At 46.0% G+C, this 25,300-nt stretch overlaps 1 protein-coding gene across 1 annotated transcript in view; it reads left to right on the forward strand.

Annotated features, from left to right (window-relative positions):
- Positions 1-25,300, forward strand: part of LOC120054091 (homeodomain-interacting protein kinase 2-like) — a 100,982-nt gene that overhangs the window by 66,637 nt on the left and 9,045 nt on the right. Inside the window, exons 3-11 of the mRNA XM_039001472.1 lie at positions 2,763-2,886; positions 4,397-4,519; positions 8,963-9,049; positions 15,433-15,611; positions 15,826-15,988; positions 19,230-19,452; positions 20,483-20,604; positions 23,593-23,723; positions 24,888-25,079. Coding sequence (XP_038857400.1) covers positions 2,763-2,886; positions 4,397-4,519; positions 8,963-9,049; positions 15,433-15,611; positions 15,826-15,988; positions 19,230-19,452; positions 20,483-20,604; positions 23,593-23,723; positions 24,888-25,079 — 1,344 coding nt within the window. The remainder of the gene's footprint in view (positions 1-2,762; positions 2,887-4,396; positions 4,520-8,962; positions 9,050-15,432; positions 15,612-15,825; positions 15,989-19,229; positions 19,453-20,482; positions 20,605-23,592; positions 23,724-24,887; positions 25,080-25,300) is intronic.

Below are 25,300 nucleotides of genomic sequence, written 5' to 3' on the forward strand. Positions count from 1 at the left end.
GGGGAGGGGTGTCAAATCTGTGTATATGCAATAACAGCTTATCTCCTGCAGCGGAAAGTTACAAAGTAGTTTTCCATAATCTTGGCTATTTGCCGGATGCATTTCATACTGGAAGGGGTGTAGAAAAGCAGCCTGTCAGCCAGAACCATAGAATCTATTTTGTGTGTGTGTGTGTGTGTGTGTGTGTGTGTGTGTGTGTGTGTGTGTGTGTGTGTGTGTGTGTGTGTGTGTGTGTGTGTGTGTGTGTGTGTGTGTGTGTGTGTGTGTGTGTGTGTGTGTGTGTGTGTGTGTGAGATCCTGTGCATCCCTCATCGTAAAGTTCCTAGCCTCCTACCTCTCTAAAGTGAAACCCCAGGCAGTTTGAAGAGGGAGTATTGTGCTGACTGACCCTAGTTCCTGGCCCATAGCTCAAGCTCCCTCTCGCCGCTCAGCACACGCTGTCCTGCCCAGTGCTATCTTCTCCAAGCAGGCGCCTCAATGGTGCTTTGGTAACCCACGATAGATGGCCCAGCTCATTGTGTTGAAGGTGTCTTTGTATGTGGAATGTAGCCCCTCCTTCTCAGACACTGTGTTGCCCCCCGAGACCCCAATAACCACCCTTTGTGTTTACTGAGCCCTCTCCAGTGAATGTGATATTCGCTTGAGAGGCTACTGCTCTCTGTCTCGCTCTCTGTCTCGCTCTCTGTCTCGCTGTTTCTTGCTGTCTTCCCTTTTCTCTCTCTCTCCCTACTCTCTTGCTCGCCCTTTCCCTCTCTCATTTGTACTGTCTTGTCTCTCTCTTTTGATAGTGCGATATCCCCTGTGTAAGTCTGCCACTGTGAAACAGCCGCGTCCCAGCTGTTTCTCACAATGTTAAACCTGCCATCTCTTTCACACATAGCAAGGGAGGCGGGTCTGTGAGGAGAGGAGTCTGAGGCCCATGTGGAAAATGTGATCCGATTCCCCCAGCCGTTGCCCCCCCAAAAGACACCCCCGGTCCCCCCCCCCCGTCCCCCCCCAGTCCCATAAAGCCCTGCTCTTTTCCACATGATCTGTTCTCCGGGCCTGTCCAGCAGGCTCCAGGCCAGGCGTTACGTCTCTGTCTCTGTCTCTCTCCCAGGCTTCTGCTGTGCTGCCTAGAGCCCGCGCTCCTCTGCTCCTCTCCACTCGCCTCGTTGTCATGACCACCGCAGGCAGGAAACGCTGGGAACTCGGCGAGGGGCTCTCGGAGCAAACTGGGGACAGAAATGTTCCAGGATCAGCCTAAAGCTCAGAGAATTGCTGTCGCGCCATTAAAATGTATCGCTAATAACGTTTTATGATGAAGTAGAGCGTCTCTAGTTTGTGTATGTGTGTGTGCACGTGCGTGAGTGTGCTTGTACGTGCATGCATGTGTGTGTGTGTGTGTGTGTGTGTGAGACAGCGTCTCCAGTTCACTCTCTAGTTCACTCTGAAGTCACAGTGCGTTTCCCTTATTGGGGACTGAGGCAGTCTGCCTAGTAATTTTAAAGGCTCATCAGAGACTTCAGCTCAGTGGACTGCACTATAACCTAACTGGTGTAATGTAACAGAGCTCAGGGTGGGTCCACTGTAAAATGTATAATTTTCTAAATAGTTTGTCAGTTGTTACACTCGTATAACCGAGACAGTGTTTTCCTTCCTGTTCAGTGTTCAATCAGACCCAGTTATTTATCGGTGGCCCTCGTGAGGTGGCCCCTTGGCCCCTGTGTTGCGTAAAGGCCCCAGAGTCTAGGAACCGGGCTTTGTCGTTATCAACTAAATATCCACCCGGAGACGAACGAGGGTTGCTCTGACTCTGTAGATATTTACGTTGATTTTATCTTTCATGGCGGCACAATTGATTCCACATTGGGCCACCGTAACCAAGACCCATCCTCTTCCCCAGATTATCCTCCCCTCCCCCGCCTTTTATCCCAGAGGCCAGACTTCCCGAGATCAGTCATCCCGATTGGCTCCTGCACGGCTATCAGTCAATTAGCTCTGCCCCCCACCCCCCCCACACACACACACAGTTAGCACTGAAATGAACAGCGTGACTGCCAGTGCCATTTGAAGGACAATCAAAGAAAACAAAGTCCTTGAATCCAACTTTTTTCAAAGCTCCTCTAAACAAGCGAGGAGTTTGTATTAAAGGCACAAAGCTGGTCTGAGATCAGTGTAAAATAACATATCAGAGAATGACAGACTGATTGATTAATTTATCTTGGGCGGAGCGTTGAAATAATGCTGCTGGCATTGTAGTCTAATTAAATAATGTTTGTTTAGGGGATGTTTTTAATAGAGCTGCCTAGTTGTCTTATGTTTTGGTAGGGTTATCTGCTGCTCCTAACACTGAAGTGCCTGAGTCGAGCTCTTCTAGCTAGTCTAGCTCTTCTCTCCATTACATTGGTCTGTTCTCCCTGAACACATACTGGGTGGGAAAAGAAAGTGAATGTCACTCATTTGTTTGCTGCTTCCAAATGAGATATTTAACTAAAGCTAATGTTACATCGACAAATGTTCGTTTGACATGGGACGGGATTCAATCCAAAACGAAAGACTTTCAAATGCAATTTCCCAGACGGTCACAGAGATCATGTTCAACTCGAGCAGAAATGAACTTCAATGGCAGTGAACGGGCCTTTTGTCTGTTGGTTTCAAGCTCATCATGGACTTTTTCCCGGTTAGAGACAAGGTGTGGTCAATTCCATAGCTCATACAGCTGACCCCCCCCTTTGTCACATTGGTCTGGATCTAACAATGCTATATCTCTCTGTCCTCAGAGCTCCAGAGATCATCCTGGGCCTGCCATTCTGTGAGGCCATCGACATGTGGTCCCTGGGCTGTGTCATCGCTGAGCTCTTCCTGGGCTGGCCCCTCTACCCAGGGGCCTCCGAGTACGACCAGGTAGGTCTGAGGGTCTGCTCGTGGGGGGGAAGGGGGGGTGCATAGGTGGGTGACAAGCAGGAAGATGATGCCTAAATGAGAGAGAACCTCCAAGACAAGAGCTAGAAGAAGTTGTTTCTGAATGCTACTATAAACAGGAAATGTGAAAGTTCTCAATTCAAAACACCATTTCAATCTATCAAGGTGTGCATTCTACATAAGTGGCATACGAAGAGTCACTAGTCCACTTCTTGACGAGGACTGATATATCACTACAAGTCATGCTTACGCTGTAGTAGTGTCAGTCAGAGAGGAAGGGAGAGGATCAATGCTGAGTAGCAGAGCTTTGCAAATTAGAGCTTTGGAAATGAGATAATATGTTTCAGGACTGGAGAAAAACAGACTGCTTGGTTTGTTCTGAGAGACAGAGCAATACTCGCTCAAGGCTTTCCCATAGAGCCATAAAAGAGAGAGGGCGAGAGAGAGAGAGGGAAGAGGAGGAACAGAGAGAGAGCGAGAGAGAGAGATAGAGATGAGAGGAACAGAGAGATCTGTTGCTCTGGAGCACCAGAGCGCTGCTAATTGGTGCAAGTGGTTCAGTGGCATCTGCTGGAATAAACAGAGGGATCAGGAGCTGCCTGTTTGTCAGGAGGAGACGAGACACTCCTACACACACGTGCACACGCACATGCGCACATACACACACATGCGCACATACGCACAACCAAGTAAGTTAGTCTACGCCTGTTGTTTACGAAGCATGTGACAAATACATTTGATTTGAACCACACACACACACACACACACACTCAGGCCTCATCCCGGTCACTCACAGAACTAAACAAATCATATACATTTTTATTAGTTACTGTACATGCTTTGTAAACAACAAGTGTAGACTAGCAATGAAATGCGTACTTACGGGCCCTTCCCAAAAATTGCAGAGAGAAAGAAAATAGAGAGATAATAGAAAATGAAAACACGTAATAATAAATACACAATGAGTAATAATAACTTGGCTATGTACACGGTGTACCAGACACAAGCACACTGGCTCAGAGTTACATACAGGAGTTTTTACTGGGTAGGTCACATGGTGGGCTAAATCTCATGACCGTAGTCGTGAATCATGGCTAGGGCCAAGAGTTTTTCCTGACGATATGACCTTGCCAGATTGACCCTGCTGTGAAAATGTGCCACAGCTAAGGCCTAACACACTGGGATTTTATCAGTAATGGATTATAGTGAATCTGGGTCTGGGCATATTCCCTCTGCAGTGAACATATTTACCAGATGTGATTATTTGAGTGTTATCACCCTAAATATTTGTGCCAGCAATAATTTTCCAAGTCTGACTGACTAACATTTTCAGTCAAACAAATTTGCGCCTTAAAGGGCAAAACTAACAATATCCAATTAAGCGTGCCTTATTTTGCACGTCTGCATTTGAATGCTGTTTGGCTGATTGTGTTTGAAACTCTGAATGAAAATTTGATGTGTTATTTGATATTTTCTCCTCGTCCTCCTGTAGATCCGGTACATCTCTCAGACACAGGGGCTGCCTGCAGAGTTCCTCCTGAGTGCAGGGACTAAGACTACTAGGTTCTTCAACCGAGTCACAGACTCTACCAACTACCCCCTGTGGAGACTGAAGGTAGGCCTCTATTACAGACACACACACACACACACACACACACACACACACACACACACACACACACACACACACACACACACACACACACACACACACACACACACACACACACACACACACACACACACACATTGAGAAACACTAATTACGATTGCCCTGTTGTCGCGTCAAAACTCTCCATACACATCAAAAGAGGAGTTGGGTTTCAGTGGAGTCGATCATGTAAAACTGTATTTGCCCACCAAGTGACCTACCCAGTATGTCAATGATGTATTAAGTGCCTTGCAATAAATGTATGTGAAAAACTCCTCAGGAGCTGATTGGCTTGATCCCTTCCTACTGCAGCTTTCTGCCCCCCTCATTGTAGAACCTTTGACCTAGATTTTTTATTAAACAATTGCTTCTGGTGGTATCCCTAGGACCTGTCTTCCCCCTTCACAAAGCTGGAGTTCCTTCTGACCTAGATAACTACCGCCCAATTTCTAAACTATTTTGCCTTGCAAAAATATTAGAATCACTGGCAAACTCTCAGCTAATAACATTTTTTGCTCTTTGAATTATACTCTTAATGTGTACCAGTCTGGTTTTAGAGCACAGTTTCAGCATCTACACTTACATTATATATTAAATTGCTTAGATCATAGGAATCTGCCATATTTATAGACCTTTTCAAGGCTTGAGATTGTCGACCATCCCCTACTCATTCAAAGGTTGTCTGAAATGGGCCTCGACCAGGCGTCGTGCAAGTCAGACAGGACACAATGTGTTTTTTCTGATGGTGTCAGGTCAAGTTACCTCGATATTCCTAAAGGTGTCCTCTTTACTATTTATACTATATAAATCATATTGGTCTCTCTGCAAAAACCTGTAACATTCATCTGTATGTAGATGAGACTGTTATGAACGCTATTGCCCCTATGGCTGACCAGGCTGTTGGAGCTGCAATTTTAGATTTTTGTCACCTTGCAGAAAGTCCTTGTTGATTTAAAATAAATTAATGCGGGGAAAAAACGAAATGTATGCTGTTTTCTAATTCTCGTAGAAATAATTAAGATGGTCTACACATTTATGCATTGGGTAGTTGTTTGATCGAGCCGGTTCCCGCCTATAAATATCTGGGCTTTTGGATTGAGAATAATTTGACTTATAAAAAAACGTACGTATGAGCTAGTTAAAAAGCTGCGATTTAATGCCTCTGCCTAAACAGTCAACTTTCCTGCCAGTTCTTGACGATGGGGACACCATTTATGGGAATGCAGCAGCCACTACTATTAAATCCTTGGATGCTGTCTACCATAGCACCCTTCGCTTTATAACAGGTGACAGTTGTAATACTCACCATTGCATCCTGTATCAAAACGTTGTCTGGTCCTCATTAAACTCCCGTAGATCACTACATTATTCCCTCTTTGTTTACAAAGCTCTACTACACAAGCTTCCGACCTACCTCACTTCACTGTTAAAATGAAAAAATATGAGACAGCCAACCCGTTCACAGGGATGGTTAACTCTCGAGTTTCCACTAGTACGTAACGATCTAGGTAAATCCGCCTTCAGTTTCAGTACCCCCATTTTTGGAAACGCCTACCAAACTCTTGACTCTGGTGTCTCTAGAGCAGTTTAGGACTTTAATGTTAAATTCATTTAGTGATAATTGCAACTGTTTGGATTTAATGCAAATCATTGTATGTGTGATGTTTGAAGCTGTAGTGTTGATTCTGTAAATTCTATTTTATTTTATTTTTATTAATCATTTTTAATTTGGTGTATTGTTGTCCTTAGTCCACCATTGTAAATGGTCTCAATGGGTACTCCTGATTAAATGTGTTTTAAAAAACGAGCTACAGAAACCCAGTGTGAGGCATTGACAGGATAGACTCATCGCTGGCTCCAAAAAAAAGTTGCTCTATTCAGGCCACTCAATAAGGTGCTGACCTGTTCAAGCACCAGCATTTTTCCCCCTTTGGGAGTACTTTGGAGTCATGCAGTGAATCTGCAGACATATTTTTACTGTATTGAACATCCTGACCCCACAATACCAATATCTCAGCTGGATATATACGCCCTCACCACTCTACTGCACTTAGCAATATTCTCTCCCAAGATTGATCAGCTCTCCTTGGAGACTCACCACGAGTCCGTCCCAAATGGCACCTCACTCCCTATAAAGTGCACAACTTTTGACCAACGTGCCATTGTCTGACACACCCCATGTCTTTGTTCTTATTCATACAAAATGAGGCACAACAACATACCACATTGACATCCAATAGTGTAGCTCCTTGCAACGTTGACCTTTCAGTAAGTATAGAGGATCTGTGTGTGTGTGTGTGTGTGTGTGTGTGTGTGTGTGTGTGTGTGTGTGTGTGTGTGTGTGTGTGTGTGTGTGTGTGTGTGTGTGTGTGTGTGTGTGTGTGTGTGTGTGTGTGTGTGTGTGTGTGTGTGTGTGTGTGCTCTTAAGTTATACAAGAGGCTGTCACTGTGTGAAAAGGTAGAGATAAATTATTACCTTGTATATTAGGACACGGCTACAGCCTCATATTTGTCCATGGTTGTTGGCAATGGAAAATCAGATAGCTAGTAACCGACAACTTTTTCCCTTTCGCTGAGACAGAAACAGGGATAGGCCTGTCAGAGTGATTGCTAAGCTTCGCTTCGACCTTGGCTTGTCGTGTATTTCCATTTTACAGCAGCCGTGATAATGCTGATACTGTAATTAAAACGAATACAGCGTGTTTGGTCAGAGAGTTTTCCTCTGATAATAGGTCTGTAAGATTAGTGTGTGTCCACATACTACATGTGGGTGTGTGTGTTTCTATGCTTACACGTATGTCCCTGCTTTTGCCCATACACACATTTTGTGTGTGTATTTTATTTTATTTAACTAGGCAAGTCAGTTAAGAACAAATTCTTATTTACAATGACAGCCTACCAGGGAACAGTGGGGTAACTGCCTTGTTCAGGGGAAGAACAACAGATTTTTACCTTGTCAGCTCGGGGATTCGACCTTCCGGTTACTGCCCCAACGCTCTAACCACTAGGCTGCCTGCCACCCCAAAAGTGTGTCTGCGCCGGTGTGTGTGTTTCACCACCCCAGGCCTGCTAGCTAGCTCAGTCCTGCTGCCGATAAACAATAGTGCTCAGTCCTGCTAGCTAGCTCAGTCCTGCTGCCGATAAACAATAGTGCTCAGTCCTGCTAGCTAGCTCAGTCCTGCTAGCTAGCAGAGTCCTGCTAGCTGGCTCAGTCCTGCTGCCTATAAACAATAGTGCTCAGTCCTGCTAGCTAGCTCAGTCCTGCTGCCGATAAACAATAGTGCTCAGTCCTGCTAGCTAGCTCAGTCCTGCTGCCGATAAACAATAGTGCTCAGTCCTGCTAGCTAGCTCAGTCCTGCTGCCGATAAACAATAGTGCTCAGTCCTGCTAGCTAGCTCAGTCCTGCGGCCGATAAACAATAGTGCTCAGTCCTGCTAGCTAGCTCAGTCCTGCTGCCTATAAACAATAGTGCTCAGTCCTGCTAGCTAGCTCAGTCCTGCTGCCTATAAACAATAGTGCTCAGTCCTGCTAGCTAGCTCAGTCCTGCTGCCTATAAACAATAGTGCTCAGTCCTGCTAGCTAGCTCAGTCCTGCTGCCTATAAACAATAGTGCTCAGTCCTGCTAGCTAGCTCAGTCCTGCTGCCTATAAACAATAGTGCTCAGTCCTGCTAGCTAGCTCAGTCCTGCGGCCGATAAACAATAGTGCTCAGTCCTGCTAGCTAGCTCAGTCCTGCTGCCGATAAACAATAGTGCTCAGTCCTGCTAGCTAGCTCAGTCCTGCTGCCGATAAACAATAGTGCTCAGTCCTGCTAGCTAGCTCAGTCCTGCTGCCGATAAACAATAGTGCTCAGTCCTGCTAGCTAGCTCAGTCCTGCGGCCGATAAACAATAGTGCTCAGTCCTGCTAGCTAGCTCAGTCCTGCTGCCTATAAACAATAGTGCTCAGTCCTGCTAGCTAGCTCAGTCCTGCTGCCTATAAACAATAGTGCTCAGTCCTGCTAGCTAGCTCAGTCCTGCTGCCTATAAACAATAGTGCTCAGTCCTGCTAGCTAGCTCAGTCCTGCTGCCTATAAACAATAGTGCTCAGTCCTGCTAGCTAGCTCAGTCCTGCTGCCTATAAACAATAGTGCTCAGTCCTGCTAGCTAGCTCAGTCCTGCTGCCTATAAACAATAGTGCTCAGTCCTGCTAGCTAGCTCAGTCCTGCTGCCTATAAACAATAGTGCTCAGTCCTGCTAGCTAGCTCAGTCCTGCTGCCGATAAACAATAGTGCTCAGTCCTGCTAGCTAGCTCAGTCCTGCTGCCGATAAACAATAGTCTGTAATGAGGGACATGTAAATAGAGTATTTTCAGAGACTAGAGGAAGTCTCATGGGAACTGAATGGAACATCTGTTTCTTGTCTCCACAGACACCCGAGGACCATGAAGGAGAGACAGCGATCAAGTCGAAGGAGGCCCGGAAGTACATCTTCAACTGCCTGGACGATATGGCGCAGGTTCAGAGCACTGTATATACAATACACACACATGCACGCATGCACACACACACACACACACACACACACACACACACACACACACACACACACACACACACACACACACACACACACACACACACACACACACACACACACACACGCAGTGGAGCCCCTTGCATATGCAGTCGCACAGGGGAAATGAAACTGGCTGTGCTCCGACCGAAACCCTTCTTCATTTCAGATTATTTTCTTTCTTCTTATTTTCTCTAAAACCACCTCTTAATAAATGACAGGCTGACATCGTAGTTGAGCATTTGGTCAACTCAGTCACAGTATTTCCTGTGTGTAGTTTGTTTTCTTATTTAAGCTGGGTGAATGTTGTGGCCATCACCTAACTGGACACGTCTGTGTAGGACATGTACAAAACGAGACAGAGAAGGCTAGAGGAGTTGCAGCGTGGGAACCAAGACAATAGCCTTTAGCCCTTAGCTAGGTCGTATTCATTAGGAAATCGTTTTAAAACATTTCACAAGGAAAAATTTAAATGAGGGTTTCTTATTGGACAAGTCCAGGTAGTCCCTGCCTGTTTCAGTCCGTTTTCTTCCGTTTGGTGCCCAATGAACAAGAGCCTGCTCTCTCCAGCGCAACGTTTACAGAGAGAACACCTGTGAACCCATTTGTTTGGTAAAACAAAGAAAGGATGCATTACAATGTTTACGTAACCAGGAAGTGACTCATACAACTAAACCCTGGTGTAGAAAAGCACTGTCGCCAAACGGCTTATATCTTATGTGATCCTTCTCATAACACGTCTCCTCTCCCCAACTCTCATTCCGATTGCGGTGGGAAAGTTGACACAGACCTATGACATTTTGCAGATGATGATACGATAGTGTCTCTGCCCATATTTTGTTCTCACTGTCACCCGCCCAAACATACTAGTTTTAACAGCACGCATACTGTAGCGTACATACCGGTAATGATGGAAACCGTGATACATTTCCCAGGCATCTAAAATGTCTTGTTCCTTGAGGGGAGGATAAAAAGCTGTCAAGGTACATGACAGATTAAGTCAGGTAAAATATGACTTGAGCCAGAGTGCTCCATGTCTGGCATAGTGTGCAGGCCCAGCGGAAGTGGTGCTCGGTGAAGTTAGTGCCTCTGCCTGGGTTAGTTTAGGAGGCCATACCTCCAAGCTGCTCCTACTCCCAGACACACAACACTGGTCTAATGAAATCAACATGCCAGGACCCCATCCAACACACACACAAACACACACACAGCACAAGAGGTTGTGGTAGCACCTTAATTGGGGATAACGGGCTCGTGAGTAATAACTGGAGCGGAATCAGTGGAATGGTATCAAATACATCAAACACGTGGTTTCCATGGTTTCCAGGTGTTTGATGCCATTCCATTCGCGCCACTCTAGCCATTATTATGAGCCGTCCTCTAAGCAGCCTCCACTGACGCACAGGTAGGCAGGCAGGCACACACACACACACACACACACACACACACACACACACACACACACACACACACACACACACACACACACACACACACACACACACAGACACACACAGACACACACAGGTTACTAAAAGAAACAGAAAGTAAAAAGAGGAGCCCAGTCCTAATTGGGAGAAGAGCTCAGGCCGAGTCAGAATCTAGGGCCAGATAAATAAGTTAGCAGTGTGGACATCTGTCTTCATTTGTATAATGGATCATATCTGAAGGCACAGAGGGACTGGAGAGAGAGACTTGGGTTGATTACTGGGACGTCTGCCAATGGTGACATTCTTGTTGCTTCCACACTGTCTTGGGAAATGTGGGGAGAGCTTAAAGTTCTGGAGGACCCATCTCCATTTGATCTCTAGTTAGCACTAGCTAAACTGGATGCAGCCTGAATGGAGAACTAGATAGACGGAGGCCAAGACATTTTAGTCGTGGCTGTGTTTTCCCCACACACAACTCTGCGACCCAGCATGACTTTACAGTAGCAGTTGCTGACAGTGAAGCAATGGCCGAAAGACAAGCTCCTCACATTCAGTTTCACTACTACTAACTACTCTTCCTTTCCTCTAAGTAATATTACTGACCTCAACTCAGATGGGATGCTGTTAGTTGTCCAACATTAAACCTGATATTCTATACTAGGGTTGTGAGGTTGTTCTGTACACATCATAGTCTTGCATGGTTAACTCCACCTCTCCTCAGGCACAGGCAGCCGGATGTGTCCCAGTGCTGCTTGGACATCTGCTGTCGTGTCCTCGTGTTCTCCAGTGCCATGTCATGTCACAGCTCCTCAGCATAGAAATAGACGCACTAGATTCTAGATGATATTTCTATAATAACATCTGCTGTCGTGTCCTCGTGTTCTGGAGTGCCATGTCGTAGGTCCTCGGGAGTTACTAGATTCTAGATTCTATTTCCATGATATAATGTCTCTGAGGCCAGAAATATCCATTGACATGCATATACAGACACTGCACTCGTCATGTAAACTACACTGAACAAAGATAGAAACACAACATGCAACAATTTCAAAGATTTTACTGAGTTACAGTTCATATAAGGAAATCAGTTAATTTAAATAAATTCATTAGGCCCTGATCTATGGATTTCACATGACTGGGAATACAGATATGCATCTGTTGGTCACAGATACCTTAAAAAATAGGTAGGGGCGTGGACCAGAATACCAGTATCTGGTGTGACCACCATTTGCCTCATGCAGCGTGACACGTCTCCTTCACATAGAGTTGATCAGGCTGTTGATTGTGGCCTGTGGAATGTTTTCCCATTCATCTTCAATGGCTGTGCGTAGTTGCTGGATATTGTTGAGAACTGGAACGCACTGTTGTACACGTCGATCCAGGGCATCCCAAACGTGCTCAATGGGTGACATGTCTGGTGAATATGCAGGCCATGGAAGAACTGGGACATTTTCAGCTTCCAGAAATTGTGTACAGATCCTTGCGACATGGTGCCGTGTATTATCGTGCTGAAACATGAGGTGATGGCTGCGGATGAATGGCACGACAATGGGCCTCAGGATCTCGTCACGGTATCTCTGTGCATTCAAATTGCCATCGATAGAATGCAATTGTGTTTGTTGTCCGTAGCTTATGCCTGACCATACCATAACCCCCCCTCCACCAGCAATGTTGCACTCTGTTCATAACGTTGACATCAGCAAACCCCTCGCCCAAACGACGCCATACTGCCCGGTACAGTTGAAACTGGGATTCATCCGTGAAGAGCACACTTCTCCAGTGTGCCAGTAGACATCGAAGGTGAGCATTTGACCACTGAAGTCTGTTACGACGCTGAACCGCAGTCAGGTCAAGACCCTAGTGAGGTCAACAAGCACGCAGATGAGCTTCCCTGAGATGGTTTCTGACAGTTTGTGCAGAAATTCTTCGGTTGTGCAAACCCACAATTTCATCAACTGTACGGGTGGCTGGTCTCAGACGATCGCGCAGGTTGAAGATGCCGGATGTGGAGGTCCTGGGCTGGCGTGGTTACACGTGGCCTGCTGTTGTGAGGCCTGTTGGACATACTGACATATTCTCGAAAAAAATGACATTGGAGGCTTACAGAGAAATAACATTTTAATTATTTGGCTACAACTCTGGTGGAAATTCATGCTGTCAGCATGCCAATTGCAGGCTCCCTCAAAACTTGAGACATCTGTGGCATTGTGTTGTGTGACAAAACTGCACATTTTAGAGGGGCTTTTTATTGTCCCAAGCACAAGGTGCACCTGTGTAATGATCATTCTTGATATGCCACACCTGTCAGCTGGATGGATATATTGGCAAAAGAGAAAGGCTCACTAACTGGGATGTAAACAAATGTGTGCACAATATTTGAGATAAATAATATTTGTGCGTATGGAAAATGTTATTTCAGCTCATGAAACATGGGACCAACACTTTACATGTTGCGTTTATATTTTTGTTCAGTGTATAATAGGACTATGCTCAATTTCAGAGCTTTTTGTGTTGTGGGCAGGATAAAGAGAAGTGATGATTATACTAAAATGATTCTACTGCTTTGCTGCTCTTTGACTTTATGATCTAGCATACTCATAGAGAGGTCTTGCTATGGTTCGGCATTCAATCAATTCACTACAATAGAATGCATGCTGTTCTCCGTAACATTAACATATATACTGTACATTTCTGCTGTGCTAAAATGCTAGTATGGCGTTAGATTGCCTCCGTACACATACATAGGCAAGGCGACACATTCGCAATTCGACTGAGTGCGTTTCCCAAAGTAATTTTTCCCTCTCGCAGAGGACAGCGTGATTATTTTCCCCACCTCATTCCAGAGATTATTCCTTTATCACGGCGAGTGGAGATGTGCGAGGCAGGGAGGGGTTAGGGACGGAGCCTGAATAACTTGCGTAGGAACGAGAACTCAATCATATTGTTTGGCGTTGACTGGCAGTACATCAGATAGCCCCTGAAGCAGGGCTATAGGTAAGCTGTATCTTTATGAAAAACGGGCCCGCTATCTCAGCATAGCAATCGCAATAAACAAGCACGCTTGTCCCCGTCTGTGTCCCTGTCCCCCCAACTCAGACATGCCACTGAAGGCTGTGGGCTGCTCCAGAGCGGCTCTGCCTCAGTTTATACCTCCCCCCTACCTCTACCTCCCCCTCTGCCTCTACCTCAACCCCCCCTCTGCCTCAGCTTCTACCTCCCCCTCTGCCTCTACCTCTCCCTCCCCCTCTGCCTCTATCTCTATATCCCCCTTTGCCTCAGCCTCTACCTCCCCTCTTCCTCTACCTCCCCCTCTGTCTCTACCTCTACCTCCCCCTCAGCCTCTACCTCCCCCTCCTCTCCCCCTCTGCCTCAGCCTCTGCCTCAGCCTCTACCTCCCCCTCCTCCTCAGCCCCTCTGCCTCAGCCTCTACCTCCCCCTCTGCCCCAGCCTCTACCTCCCCCTCCTCCTCCTCCTTTCACCCTCTGCCTCAGCTTCTACCTCCCCCTCAGCCTCTACCTCCCCCTCCTCCTCAGCCCCTCTGCCTCAGCCTCTACCTCCCCCTCTATCTCTATCTCCCCCTTTGCCTCAGCCTCTCCCTCCCCCTCTACCTCCCCCTCTCCCTCAGCCTCTACCTCCCCCTCAGCTTCTACCTCCCCCTCTGCCTCCACCTCTCCCTACCCCTCTGCCTCTATCTCTATCTCCCCCTTTGCCTCAGCCTCTACCTCCCCCTCTTCTTCTACCTCCCCCCCAGCCTCTACCTCCCCCTCTTCCTCTACCTCCCCCCCAGCCTCTACCTCCCCCTCCTCCTCTCCCCCTCTGCCTCAGCCTCTACCTCCCCCTCTGCCTCAGCCTCTACCTCCCCCTCTGCCTCTACCTCTACCTCCCCCTCTGCCCCAGCCTCTACCTCCCCCTCCTACTTTCCCCCTCTGCCTTAGCCTTTACCTCCCCCTCAGCCTCTACCTTCCTCTACCTCCCCCTCTACCTCCCCTTACCCTCTTTTAATAAGCAAACGGCAACACATATCGGGTTAATTCTTCGTTTATTTTGCTTCTCAGCAGTAGATAAAAATCTCAGCGACGGCGCCAGTGGAGTTTTGAAGCGGCTCCGCTCTTTTCTATGAATACCAGTGTAAATGTTTGTAATGTCAGTAAGGTGCAAGGGTATCACTATGCGCTGTGACACTGATGTTGACACCCTAACTGATGAAGCCTTCATGTGTGTTTATAAATAGTTCTATCCATGGGAAAGGCAGCAGTGTTTTTCCTGTCGTTCGCAGCAATAGTACAGGCTGCCTCTGAAATGGCACAGTATTCCCATAGGGCTCTAGTCAAAAGTAGCGCACTATATACAGAATAGGGTGCCAAAAGTAATGCACTATATACAGAATAGGGTGCCGAAAGTAATGCACTATATACAGAATAGGGTGCCATTTCAGACACAGCCTCAATAAACACTAAGATCAGGGGAAATCTGCGATTGCTACATCCATTTTTTGACTTTTAAATGTATGATATATACCCATTGATTCTTGAAGGCTATAACTTATAATCTTAGTTAAACTTATGAGCTTAGTTAAATTATCTTACCCCATCTTACCCAAATATGAGCTTGTTTTACTCCTTTGATTATCAACAAAATTATTGTAAACAACCCCTCTATAGCCTCAAAATATGGTTAAAAAATGTCATTTTGAAGGTCAGTCCTTGCATCTATAACTCTGTCTATGAATTTAAGAGCGGTTACATTTCTCCAGCCCCATCCTTCAGCTATTTACCATATCAGTGTTTGGGTCAGGCTTTGTTATTGTTTGAACTGCAGATTGCCCCTTTAAGGTCTGAAAATGTCCCTCCGAAATGTTAATCGCTAATGCTTATTCTGTATGTTTTCTGTCTGCAGGTGAATATGACGACAGATCTGGAGGGTAGTGACATGCTCGCGGAGAAGGCAGACAGGAGAGAGTTCATCGACTTGTTGACCAAGATGCTGACAATCGACGCGGACAAAAGGATCACCCCCATCGAGACCCTCAATCATCCCTTCGTAACCATGACTCACCTCCTCCCACACAGCACACAGTACGTCTATTCGAGAGATTCCACCCCGTATCTCATGGAGATAGTTAGATAGCGAGAAGATAACTGGGCAAAAAGTAGCCTAGTAACTGAACTAAATCGAAATGAGGCAGGCTCATACTCACCTCTCTCTCTCTCTCTCTCTCTCTCTCTCTCTCTCTCTCTCTCTCTCTCTCTCTCTCTCTCTCTCTCTCTCTCTCCCCCTCTCTCACTCCAGTGTCAAGTCCTGCTTCCAGAACATGGACATCTGTAAGCGTCGTGTGGGCATGTACGACACGGTCAACCAGAGCAAGACCCCCTTCATCACCCACGTGGCCCCCAGCACCTCTACCAACCTCACCATGACCTTCAACAACCAGCTCAACACTGTGCACAGCCAGGTACCTACTGTGCACAGTGTGGAGGATTTTACTTCACATACTCCTCACTATTCATACAACCTCAGCTACTGTCGGTGGTGACCAGCACTATCCATAACCAGGACATGTAGCAAGCTAATGCAGTAATGAAGCGTATGCACTACTACCCGTGTGCAATACACACTGCAAACAATGTGTCATTAGGACGTCCCCGGGATGTAACGAAATGGTCTGTTAAAGTCGTCAGGACATTGTGTCATGGTCCCCTGGGGGTTTCGTCTAGTTCCCGGCTGGTCCCGGGGACGTCCCAGAGGACATTCATTGAGACGTTCTGTCGTGGTCCCCTTGTCTAGTTCCCGGTTTGTCCCGAGGTGGGTTTTTTTCGATGTTCTTTGGGACATTCTGTCATGGTCCCCTGGAGATTTTGTCTAGTCCCCAGTTTGTCCCTGCAAGATTGACTTCATCAAAACATTAGGAAATGTAGCTGGCGAAATTCTTTCTACGATAAACATTAGAAATTTGATGGCCATGCGTTATTTTAGCAAAAAAGACCTTGTAAGCTAATTTAATTATGTGTGGCTGCTAGCCAAATAGAGTTACACTTTTCTGATTAAAATGAAGCTATTTTTGACACATTTTTTGCACTGATTTATTTTGAGTGAAGGAAAACTATAGTTTCACGCCGCTGGTCACTACTGAAGCAAAAAAGAACACTGTTGACTTTCAATAAAAAACGCAGGTGGAATGGTCCTGAGAACGTCCTAATAAGGTCCTTACATGGTCCTCAGTGACGTCCTGGGAACTTACAGGGAAGTAGACAAAGGTCCCTCAGAGAACGTTTCCTTGGCACTATCACAAATGTTTTTAGAACGTTCTCGGAACGCCAGAGGGATAACGTTGCGCCGAAACCCTTAAGGGACCTAATGGGAACGTCACCTAATATCCTCAGGACGTCCCGTTTGCTGGGCAACCGCTAGATGGCTTGGTTAGTGTGTTTTTTCAGGCTAACACTTTACACAGCACAGTACGCACAATCAGCCCACATCTCTTTATTTGAAAGCAATGCATTGACCATTTGCAAGAAAACACTCCCTATAGTAGAACGCTAAAGGAGCATATTAAGGCCAAGACAGCCAAGCTAGGTGTCTGTCTGTGCCTCAGGCTCATTGGGGACTGTCACAAACTGCTGAAGAGATACATGACAAACTTACACTTCCTGCTTGGCTTGCAGTTTAGCGCTTTTCAGGCCTTCAATATCCCACCAGCGGGCTTCCTCCTCTTCCTCCTCTCCTCCTCCTGTTTCTCTTCATTTTGCCTTTGGAGCTTCAGCACGTAGGGCTTTGTGGGGTGTATGTGACTCTAAACTGCTGACTTTTTGCTTCTCCTGGAATCATGAAATGGCTGCATACTTACATTTTTCAGATTGTGCTGAATTAGATTTGCAGCTCTCGTTTTTTCTGGCAAACAGTGTTCTTTATCACTAAACATATTGACAGGCACAGAACCCACTCTGTGCAGAACGAGGTAAAACCTAGACTGCGCTGTAATAAATAGCTTAACGCTAATTTTTCTACTTCGCCATCAGAGCAACTTGGTTCTGTGTGGTATGAGCAGCGCTAAGTAAGTGATTTATTTAGCCGGAGAACATTGAAATGTCTTTGAGTTTTCTTATTTGCAGGCTCTCTCTGTGTTGTGTATGATAAATGCCACACTTGCATATTGATTAACTCCTCTCCCTCGGTGCTCATCGAGCTTGCTAAGATGTGCAAAATGAAAAATGAACGTGCCGTCTCTGAATTTTCAACCACTCGGGCTTAATGAAAAGACGCTAATTAATCCGGGTGTTGTCGAACAAATAGTATTTGAGTTAAGACCTGAGCGCACTGGGTGTCTTTAAAAGCATTTGTTCCTATCAAAGCTATCTTTAAGCCTTACTTAGGCCTCATTGATGATCTCCCCATGTCCAAGGTCATATTGATTAGGCACCAAACAGAAGAACACAGACTAAAACAGGGAGGGACTACCTGAACTTGTCTATTAAGAACCCTCGTTTTCGTTGTCCGTTGCAAACCGTTTTGTTACGGTATGCCCTAATGAATACGACCCAGGTTTACATCAGTTCACGCAATTAGCAAGTGCCTGACATCTTTTGAAATATGTCTGCTCAAGGATAGAGATGTGGAGTCAAGATAGTGAAGCCGAGAGACAAAATGTCAGTTTGCCCAGCAACTACTCTGCTCATTATTAGACTTTGGCAACATTTGCATTTTAAGAGCATTGCATAAGCCTCGATTCTGTCACTTAGGAATCCAGTTGGCTCTTTCAATGTTGACCCTTCACAGAGATAATTGCGTGTCTTGAGTACTGGGTCCAGGATTATTTGGGTCCGTTGAGACATATTGTTGTGTAGCCAGAGGGAGGACAAAGACACTGGGAGGAAAAAGGATTTGTCTTTTTGTCTCGTCTCTATATCAGTCTCCTCTAACCTGGGTTTTATTCATTAGGCTCACTGTAGCAAAATGTACAACGTTTTGCAACGGAAAACAAAAACAAGTGCTTCTTATTGGACCAGCTCAGTTAGTCCCTCTTTGTTTCAGTCCAGTTTCATCTGTTTGGTGCCTTATGAATACAACCCAGATCAGAGTGTTTCTGTTTGGTTCCTATAGTGCTTCATTGAAGCCTCTGAGTGTATATGTACATGTATGTGGATATTTAGTTGTGTACACAATACATTGAGAGAATCTCCATTGACATGCATACTTGTGGCAGTTCTAACAGTATGTGTGTATGTACATGTACAGTATGGACAAATAATCCTCTGCGGCTCAATGTACTGTTTATGTACAGTAATTACAGCACAATCAAATAATAGGTTGGTGATGGAAGTGATTTGTCACATTGATTCTCTCTTTCCATCACATACTCTATTTCTCTCTTTCTCTGGGTTCTCTCACTCTTTTCACTGAAATGCAGCATGCACAGTACATTAAAGCTGTCGGACACAGGCTGAGAAATATCACACTATTTATAATATTCGGAGAGATATTACAATGCCCTAATTTTTCCCTCTGTTTGAATGTATTACCAATGTACCATTAAGACATCTAACGCATAATAAATAAATGACAATGATATTTTATGTTGCGATGAGTTATGATAGTATCCCCCCCAGCAACCCACCAACCTTCAGAACCTTTTGAGCTTACCACCACCACCCAGCCTTTCCTCATGGCTTTTTGTTTCGATCCCATTGTTCCTTTAGGCCACCAACCTAGCTCCCTCCACCACCAGTGCCACCCTTTCCCTTGCCAACCCCGAAGTCTCCATACTAAACTACCCATCTGCACTCTACCAGCCGTCCGCGGCCTCCATGGCTGCCGTGGCACAAAGGAGCATGCCCCTGCAGCCCGGGGCCCCTCAACTCTGTCCTGCCCGGCCTGACCCCTTCCAGCAGGCCCTCATCGTCTGTCCACCAGGCTTCCAAGGTAAGAGATTAAACCAACACAGTGTATGCTGTGTAAAAAGGCCACAGATCTAGGATCAGCTTCCTCTATCCCTGAGCTTAACCTTAAGCATTGGTCCTGTATCAGTGGTTAGGTGTCTGTAACGATGGATTGTTTGCCACCATCTTGGAACAGGTTTACATTGAAAAAACATCAGAAAGATAAAAGATTGCAACAGGATTACCTGTATACATAAATGCTAAATGAGTGAATTAAATTAGCCTCTATAAGCCTTTCTATAGCCAACAGTGCTTGACTTGGGCAGGAGCTCACTGGAGCTGAGTACCGGCACCTCAAATGTTCTACTGCTTGAGCTTCTATTCATCTTATAGAATATTAGCTCAAAAGTAAATATAAACAGTACCGGCACCCAAAATGAGTAACGGCACCTATTTCAGACACTGCCTGTCAAAGGCTCAGTCAGTTTCAGTAGACTAGATCAGCACTGTCTGGCACTAGGAAGTTTTGTTTTTCTCCTGAAGAGAGAAGGGCTTATCAAGCTGTGAGCAGGCACTGCACACCACTGGCTGTGTAGACCTTTTGTTCTGTAACTTCCACTGACCCCCCAAGGCAACGGCAGTCTTCATGTTTAAGAGATATGCTGTGATACATTTATGAGCTAATTAGTCATATAAAAATGCATTTATCTATGATTGATGCTTTTGAACCACTGCTCTGGTCTAACCTCTGTTTATGAGGTTTTAAGACTGAAAGAAACATTATTTTTGGGGGGGTTTCTGTGGAACGGCGGATAAGAATTTCCATTTCCTGTTTGCTCCACTCAACCAAGGGTTATATAGATATCATTTATGTTGTCATTACTAACTTAATGTTTTCAAGCTGAATCAGTAATTGAGTACAGTATCACTATAAACTAAAAAACTGTTTTGAAATGAAAAATTTTCTTTAACAATTTTGCCATCATTGTTTCTTCCAGGGTGCAGGCCTTTTTGTGTGACACGTAGAGTATTGTTGTTGTTGACCTCATCTATGTTGTTGTGTGTGTCCTCAGGGCTGCAGGCTTCCCCGTCCAAGCACACAGGCTACTCTGTGCGGATGGAGAGCGCCGTTCCTATAGTGACGCAGGCCCCCGGCGCTCAGCCGCTGCAGATCCAGCCAGGCCTGTTGACACAGGTAGGGAGTAGTGACGCGGCGGTCGTCGTGGAGATCAGGGGGCCCACATATAGGCCCTTAATTGCATCTCTGAACTCATAATGATAGCTCATCTTTGTTTCCCTGAGGTGCACAATACACTGAACCTATTCTATTTACTGGGAGACATGAATGTCTCCCTAAACACACATATGGCTAAAAGGGTCTTTTGTATGCTTTTGTTGATGAAAGCTACTTTGGAAATGTCAGGCCGTACCTCTGTATCCTTTACCTACATCAGTGTAACAGGCTAGACTTTGATCAAGGCAGGGAGTCAGTCTGTGTGTTCTTGTGATCCTTCTGCCCCTGCTGGTAGCTGCTTTGCCTGAGTGAGTTAAACCCTGTTTCTAGTGTCCTCCCACCCTCCCTTTCTCCTAAGAGGAAGAGGCTGCCATGGTTTGATGAATAAGAGGGAGAATTTGTTTGTTCGCGTTCAGAGTTCTCACTAAAACCCTTAGCAGTGGAGCTGTAGTAGGTTTACCAGCTAATGTACAGTCGTTTGAAAGAACATACATACCCATGCATTATTCCTACAATAGACTATAAAGTAGTAAAGTGGAGCAGTAGGCCACCTCCCCCTCTGGTTTCTGGAAATTTCCATAAGCGCTTTAAAGTCCTAGGAGTAAGAAGGGTTCCCTTATCTCTTGTTAATCATGCAGTAGCCAACTAGCGAGGCTCTCTGTGCTGTGTAGAAGACTAATCTGTCAGATTCCAAATGATGATTAGCTTTAGGGCTGCTTCCAAGTCAGGCGCTCTGGAATTATAGGCCTCAGAAGAGAGGGACAGATTAGGAAACGCTTGAGGGTTTTGAGGGGTTCGCTCAACTCCAGAAGGCTACAAAGGTCACCCTATACCCTATAGCATTAACTTAATTTTTAGCATTCATTCTGAAAGACTGCTTCAAAAGAAGCTTTCATAAAATATTTCACAGTATATTAATACTGTACAAAGCATGCCGTTTATACAGACCAGTAGCACATCCAATATGTGGAAGTACTGGATCTAAATCCCTCATTCCCTTTGTTCTGGGAGGTCTCTAGTGGGTGTGGGTGGGTTTAGCCTTCAGGCCTTTCTGCAGCCGCAGCCCACCCTCGGCCCAGGTTGGGCTCAATCTCCCTGGGTGTCTGTAGAGCAGAGCTGAGGCTGGGTGGTGGAGCTGTGGAGGAGGGCCCCAGGCAGGCAGCCAGGCAGGACCTTTATCTGGATCAGGAATGCAGAAAATTTGGAAACAATTGGGGAGTGAGAGCCAGGGCTTTCAGGGCCCTAAGGTGACAAAGGGTTTTTTCCTCGGGGAGAGGAGGTTGTTGTTGGGAAGCAGGGAACTAACTAGCACCGCTGCTGCTGGGGTGATGGGCCTGGGAAGAAAAGAAAAGGGCCTCTTAACCGGGTTAGAGGCAGACAGGCCGATTACACAACACAGACGCCCGGCGAGAGAGGAATGCATACTGCCAGGAATGGAGTGAGCAGGATGGATGAAGAGATAGAGGGGTGGAGATAAGGCAATGGAAGTATTAGTGGCTCTTAATGGGTTCTGGCATGTTGATAAAAGGACTTGAGATGTGAATTTAACCATGGGATATGTAAAGGGAGTCTGCAAGTGGCTTAGGTTGTCTTCTATTGGCCGGGTTTTCGTGCTTTTCCATTGGATGTGCCTGTGTCCTTTATCCATCCACAGCCCGGTCATGTTTTGTTGACCTAAAGATGCCTCCCTCCCCCTTCACCCATGGACTGTTTTTGTTTGAAGTTAATCATCTCTCCCAACGTACCTCAGACAAAAAAATTCCACTCCTACAAGCTAGCGGTCATACGCTGTTCAACCTTACAATAATTTTTTAACAGTAGAGTATAACAGTTACATTGTGTCAAGAAATGCGGACGACACCAGAAGAATAGACCTGGAGATGTATGCCTTGCACTCTGTATGAGCACAGCCCAGATGTAGGCCTAAGTATTGAGTGCTTTGTCCTCTGTGCTGTGTGCTGCAACACATACCGATGCTGCCGAGGTAAATAGAATGCAAATGCTAATAAAGGAACAATTCATTAGAACCCCACATTAAAGTGCTAATCAATAGAGCTGCATTAAACTATTAGGGCTGCAGACACACACACACACACTCACTCACACACACATACTCGACTCGTGGCATATTATGCCTGGAAACTCTCTGCGTGTTGCACCAGTAATACAAAGCACGTCCTTTCACAGCAACAATGTGAATTTAATTAAAAGCGGAACTGATTTGGATAATGCCAAACACTTCAGCACACACACAGGAACCAGGAGGGGGGAGGCAACACATCTTTATCAAACATCCAAAGTCCTATCTATGAACTGTTGATGTGTGTTGTCTGCAAGGCCAGAGAATTCAACTGGCTTTGTTTAAATAGCCAGACGCTGGCCAGTTGTTCTGCTTGTGTCTGCAAACCTATTGGCTGTTTTGTGTTTTTACAGGGATCCCTTATCTTTTGTTACACTTTAGCGCATTCAATTATTTTCTCTTGTTTTCCCTGTTGCTTTAATCTCTGGAATTAAAACAATGGGAGATAAAACAACACATTTTGTGTTGGATGTGTTCTTCCTACCTAAGACTGATTATAAACTGAGTGTTTAAACTTGGTGGACAAAACTGCTATAATTACATTGGTAACCAGTTTATAATAGCAATAAGGCACCTCGGGGGTTTGTGATATATGGCCAATATACCACAGCTAAGGGCTGTGTCCAGGCACTCCACGTTGCGGCGTGGGTAAGAACAGCCCTTAGCCATGGTATATTGGCCATATACCACAACCCCTCTGGCCTTATTGCTTAAGTATACCTCACATGGTTGAAGCGCAGGGTTAATTAGAGATATGATAGAATACGGTAGAATGGAAACAGTGTTCTATTTCATTCTGTGGCTGTCCAGAATTCTTCTTATTCTCTTCCTTCCTCTCTCCCCGTCTCTCCCCCCGTCTCTCCCCCTAGCAGGCCTGGCCCAGTGGCACCCAGCAGATACTCCTACCCCCGGCCTGGCAGCAGCTTACCCACACCTCGGTCCAGCACGCCTCCGTCATCCCAGACTCCATGATGGCCTCACAGCCCCTGGCTAATTGGAGGTAAAGAACATGCCTCCTCTTTATGTTGCACACTGTAAATTGTATACTTTTTGGCAATCCAGTGTCTTATAAGCCCATGTGGGCTGGGCATCTGAAAAGATGCAAGACACTACCATAACAAATCAATCGATCAAAACCTATAAGACCAGAATAGTCATGAAAGATTAGACTAGTATAAGCCTGGCATATCTGTAAGTGAAGCCAAATGACAAAGGTACAGTAGTTTCATTGTAGCCTGCAATCCAATTTTATATCCTCCATTTCACCCTGATGAGATTCCAGGCTAGTTTCATTGACCAACTGTGTATTAAAGCCTGGTCAACAGCGAAAGTTCGGATGTTTACAAAGTGCAGAGAGGATCAGCACAGCAGTGTCCTGATTGACAGAGGAGCATGGCCTTGTGACAGGCACTCAGAGGGCTGCCATGAATCACAGTCTATAAGTGAACAGCGAGGCTTTTATAAGAGCACATTTACCTCAGGGAGATGAGATGTATGCACATAAAAGGACATCATCCCAGGCATGGCGTGTCACATGGATCACATGTTAGATGGATGGTGCCTGCAGGAAGATAAGCAGGATGCAGGTATATGAGTGTGTTTGCGTGTGTGTGTAATTTAGCAGTGCCGTCTAAGGACAGGGTGGTGGCCAGACACGTCTCTCTCTATCCCCCCCCCCCCTCTCTCTCCCTCTCTCTCTCCCCCTCTCGCTGTCTCTCTCTCCCTCTCTCTCTCCCCCTCTCGCTCTCCCTCTCTTCCTCTCTCCCTTTCCCTCTCTCCCTTTCTCTCTCTCTCTCTCTCCCTCTCTCGCCGCCCACAGCTCCATTGTCCTCACAAAGATGATTGTGAAAGTGTCACACTTCTCTGCAGAGCTATCCCTCTACAGCTTCTGGTGTCAGCTCCCCATGCCCTCCCCTCTCTTCCGCTCTCTTTTCTCCCCTCTGTGTCATGCGGTGACTGTTGCCACCCACAGGCTCCTCTGGGAAATACACATGCTTTGTCTAAACTCTAGTCCCTCAAATAAAGCAGTATGTGCGTATGTGCTGTAATAGATATGTGCTTAGAGATTAAAATCGGGCAAGTTCACCATGACAGTGTTTAAACTTAAACACATACATATAAAATACAGGTTCAGAGTAGTGATGAGACATATGTTGTGTTCCAGGAATTCTCACCAGCACAGCGGCCATTACAATCCCATCATGCAACAGCCGGCGCTGCTGACTGGCCACGTCACCCTACCATCCAACCAGAATCAGCCTCTCAATGTGGGCGTGGCCCATGTGATGAGGCAACCGTTGACCAATAACAACAACTCTTCTTCCAAAAAGACCAAGCAGCATCAGATGACTGCCAGGTAAGCACAACTAGGACCTCCTGCACAACTAGGATCTCCTACACAACTAGGATCTCCTACACAACTAGGATCTCCTACACAACTAGGATCTCCTACACAACTAGGACCTCCTGCACAACTAGGATCTCCTACACAACTAGGACCTCCTGCACAACTAGGATCTCCTACACAACTAGGATCTCCTACACAACTAGGATCTCCTACACAACTAGGACCTCCTG

Source organism: Salvelinus namaycush, chromosome 9 (assembly GCF_016432855.1).
Source record: "Salvelinus namaycush isolate Seneca chromosome 9, SaNama_1.0, whole genome shotgun sequence".
NCBI lineage: Eukaryota > Metazoa > Chordata > Actinopteri > Salmoniformes > Salmonidae > Salvelinus > Salvelinus namaycush.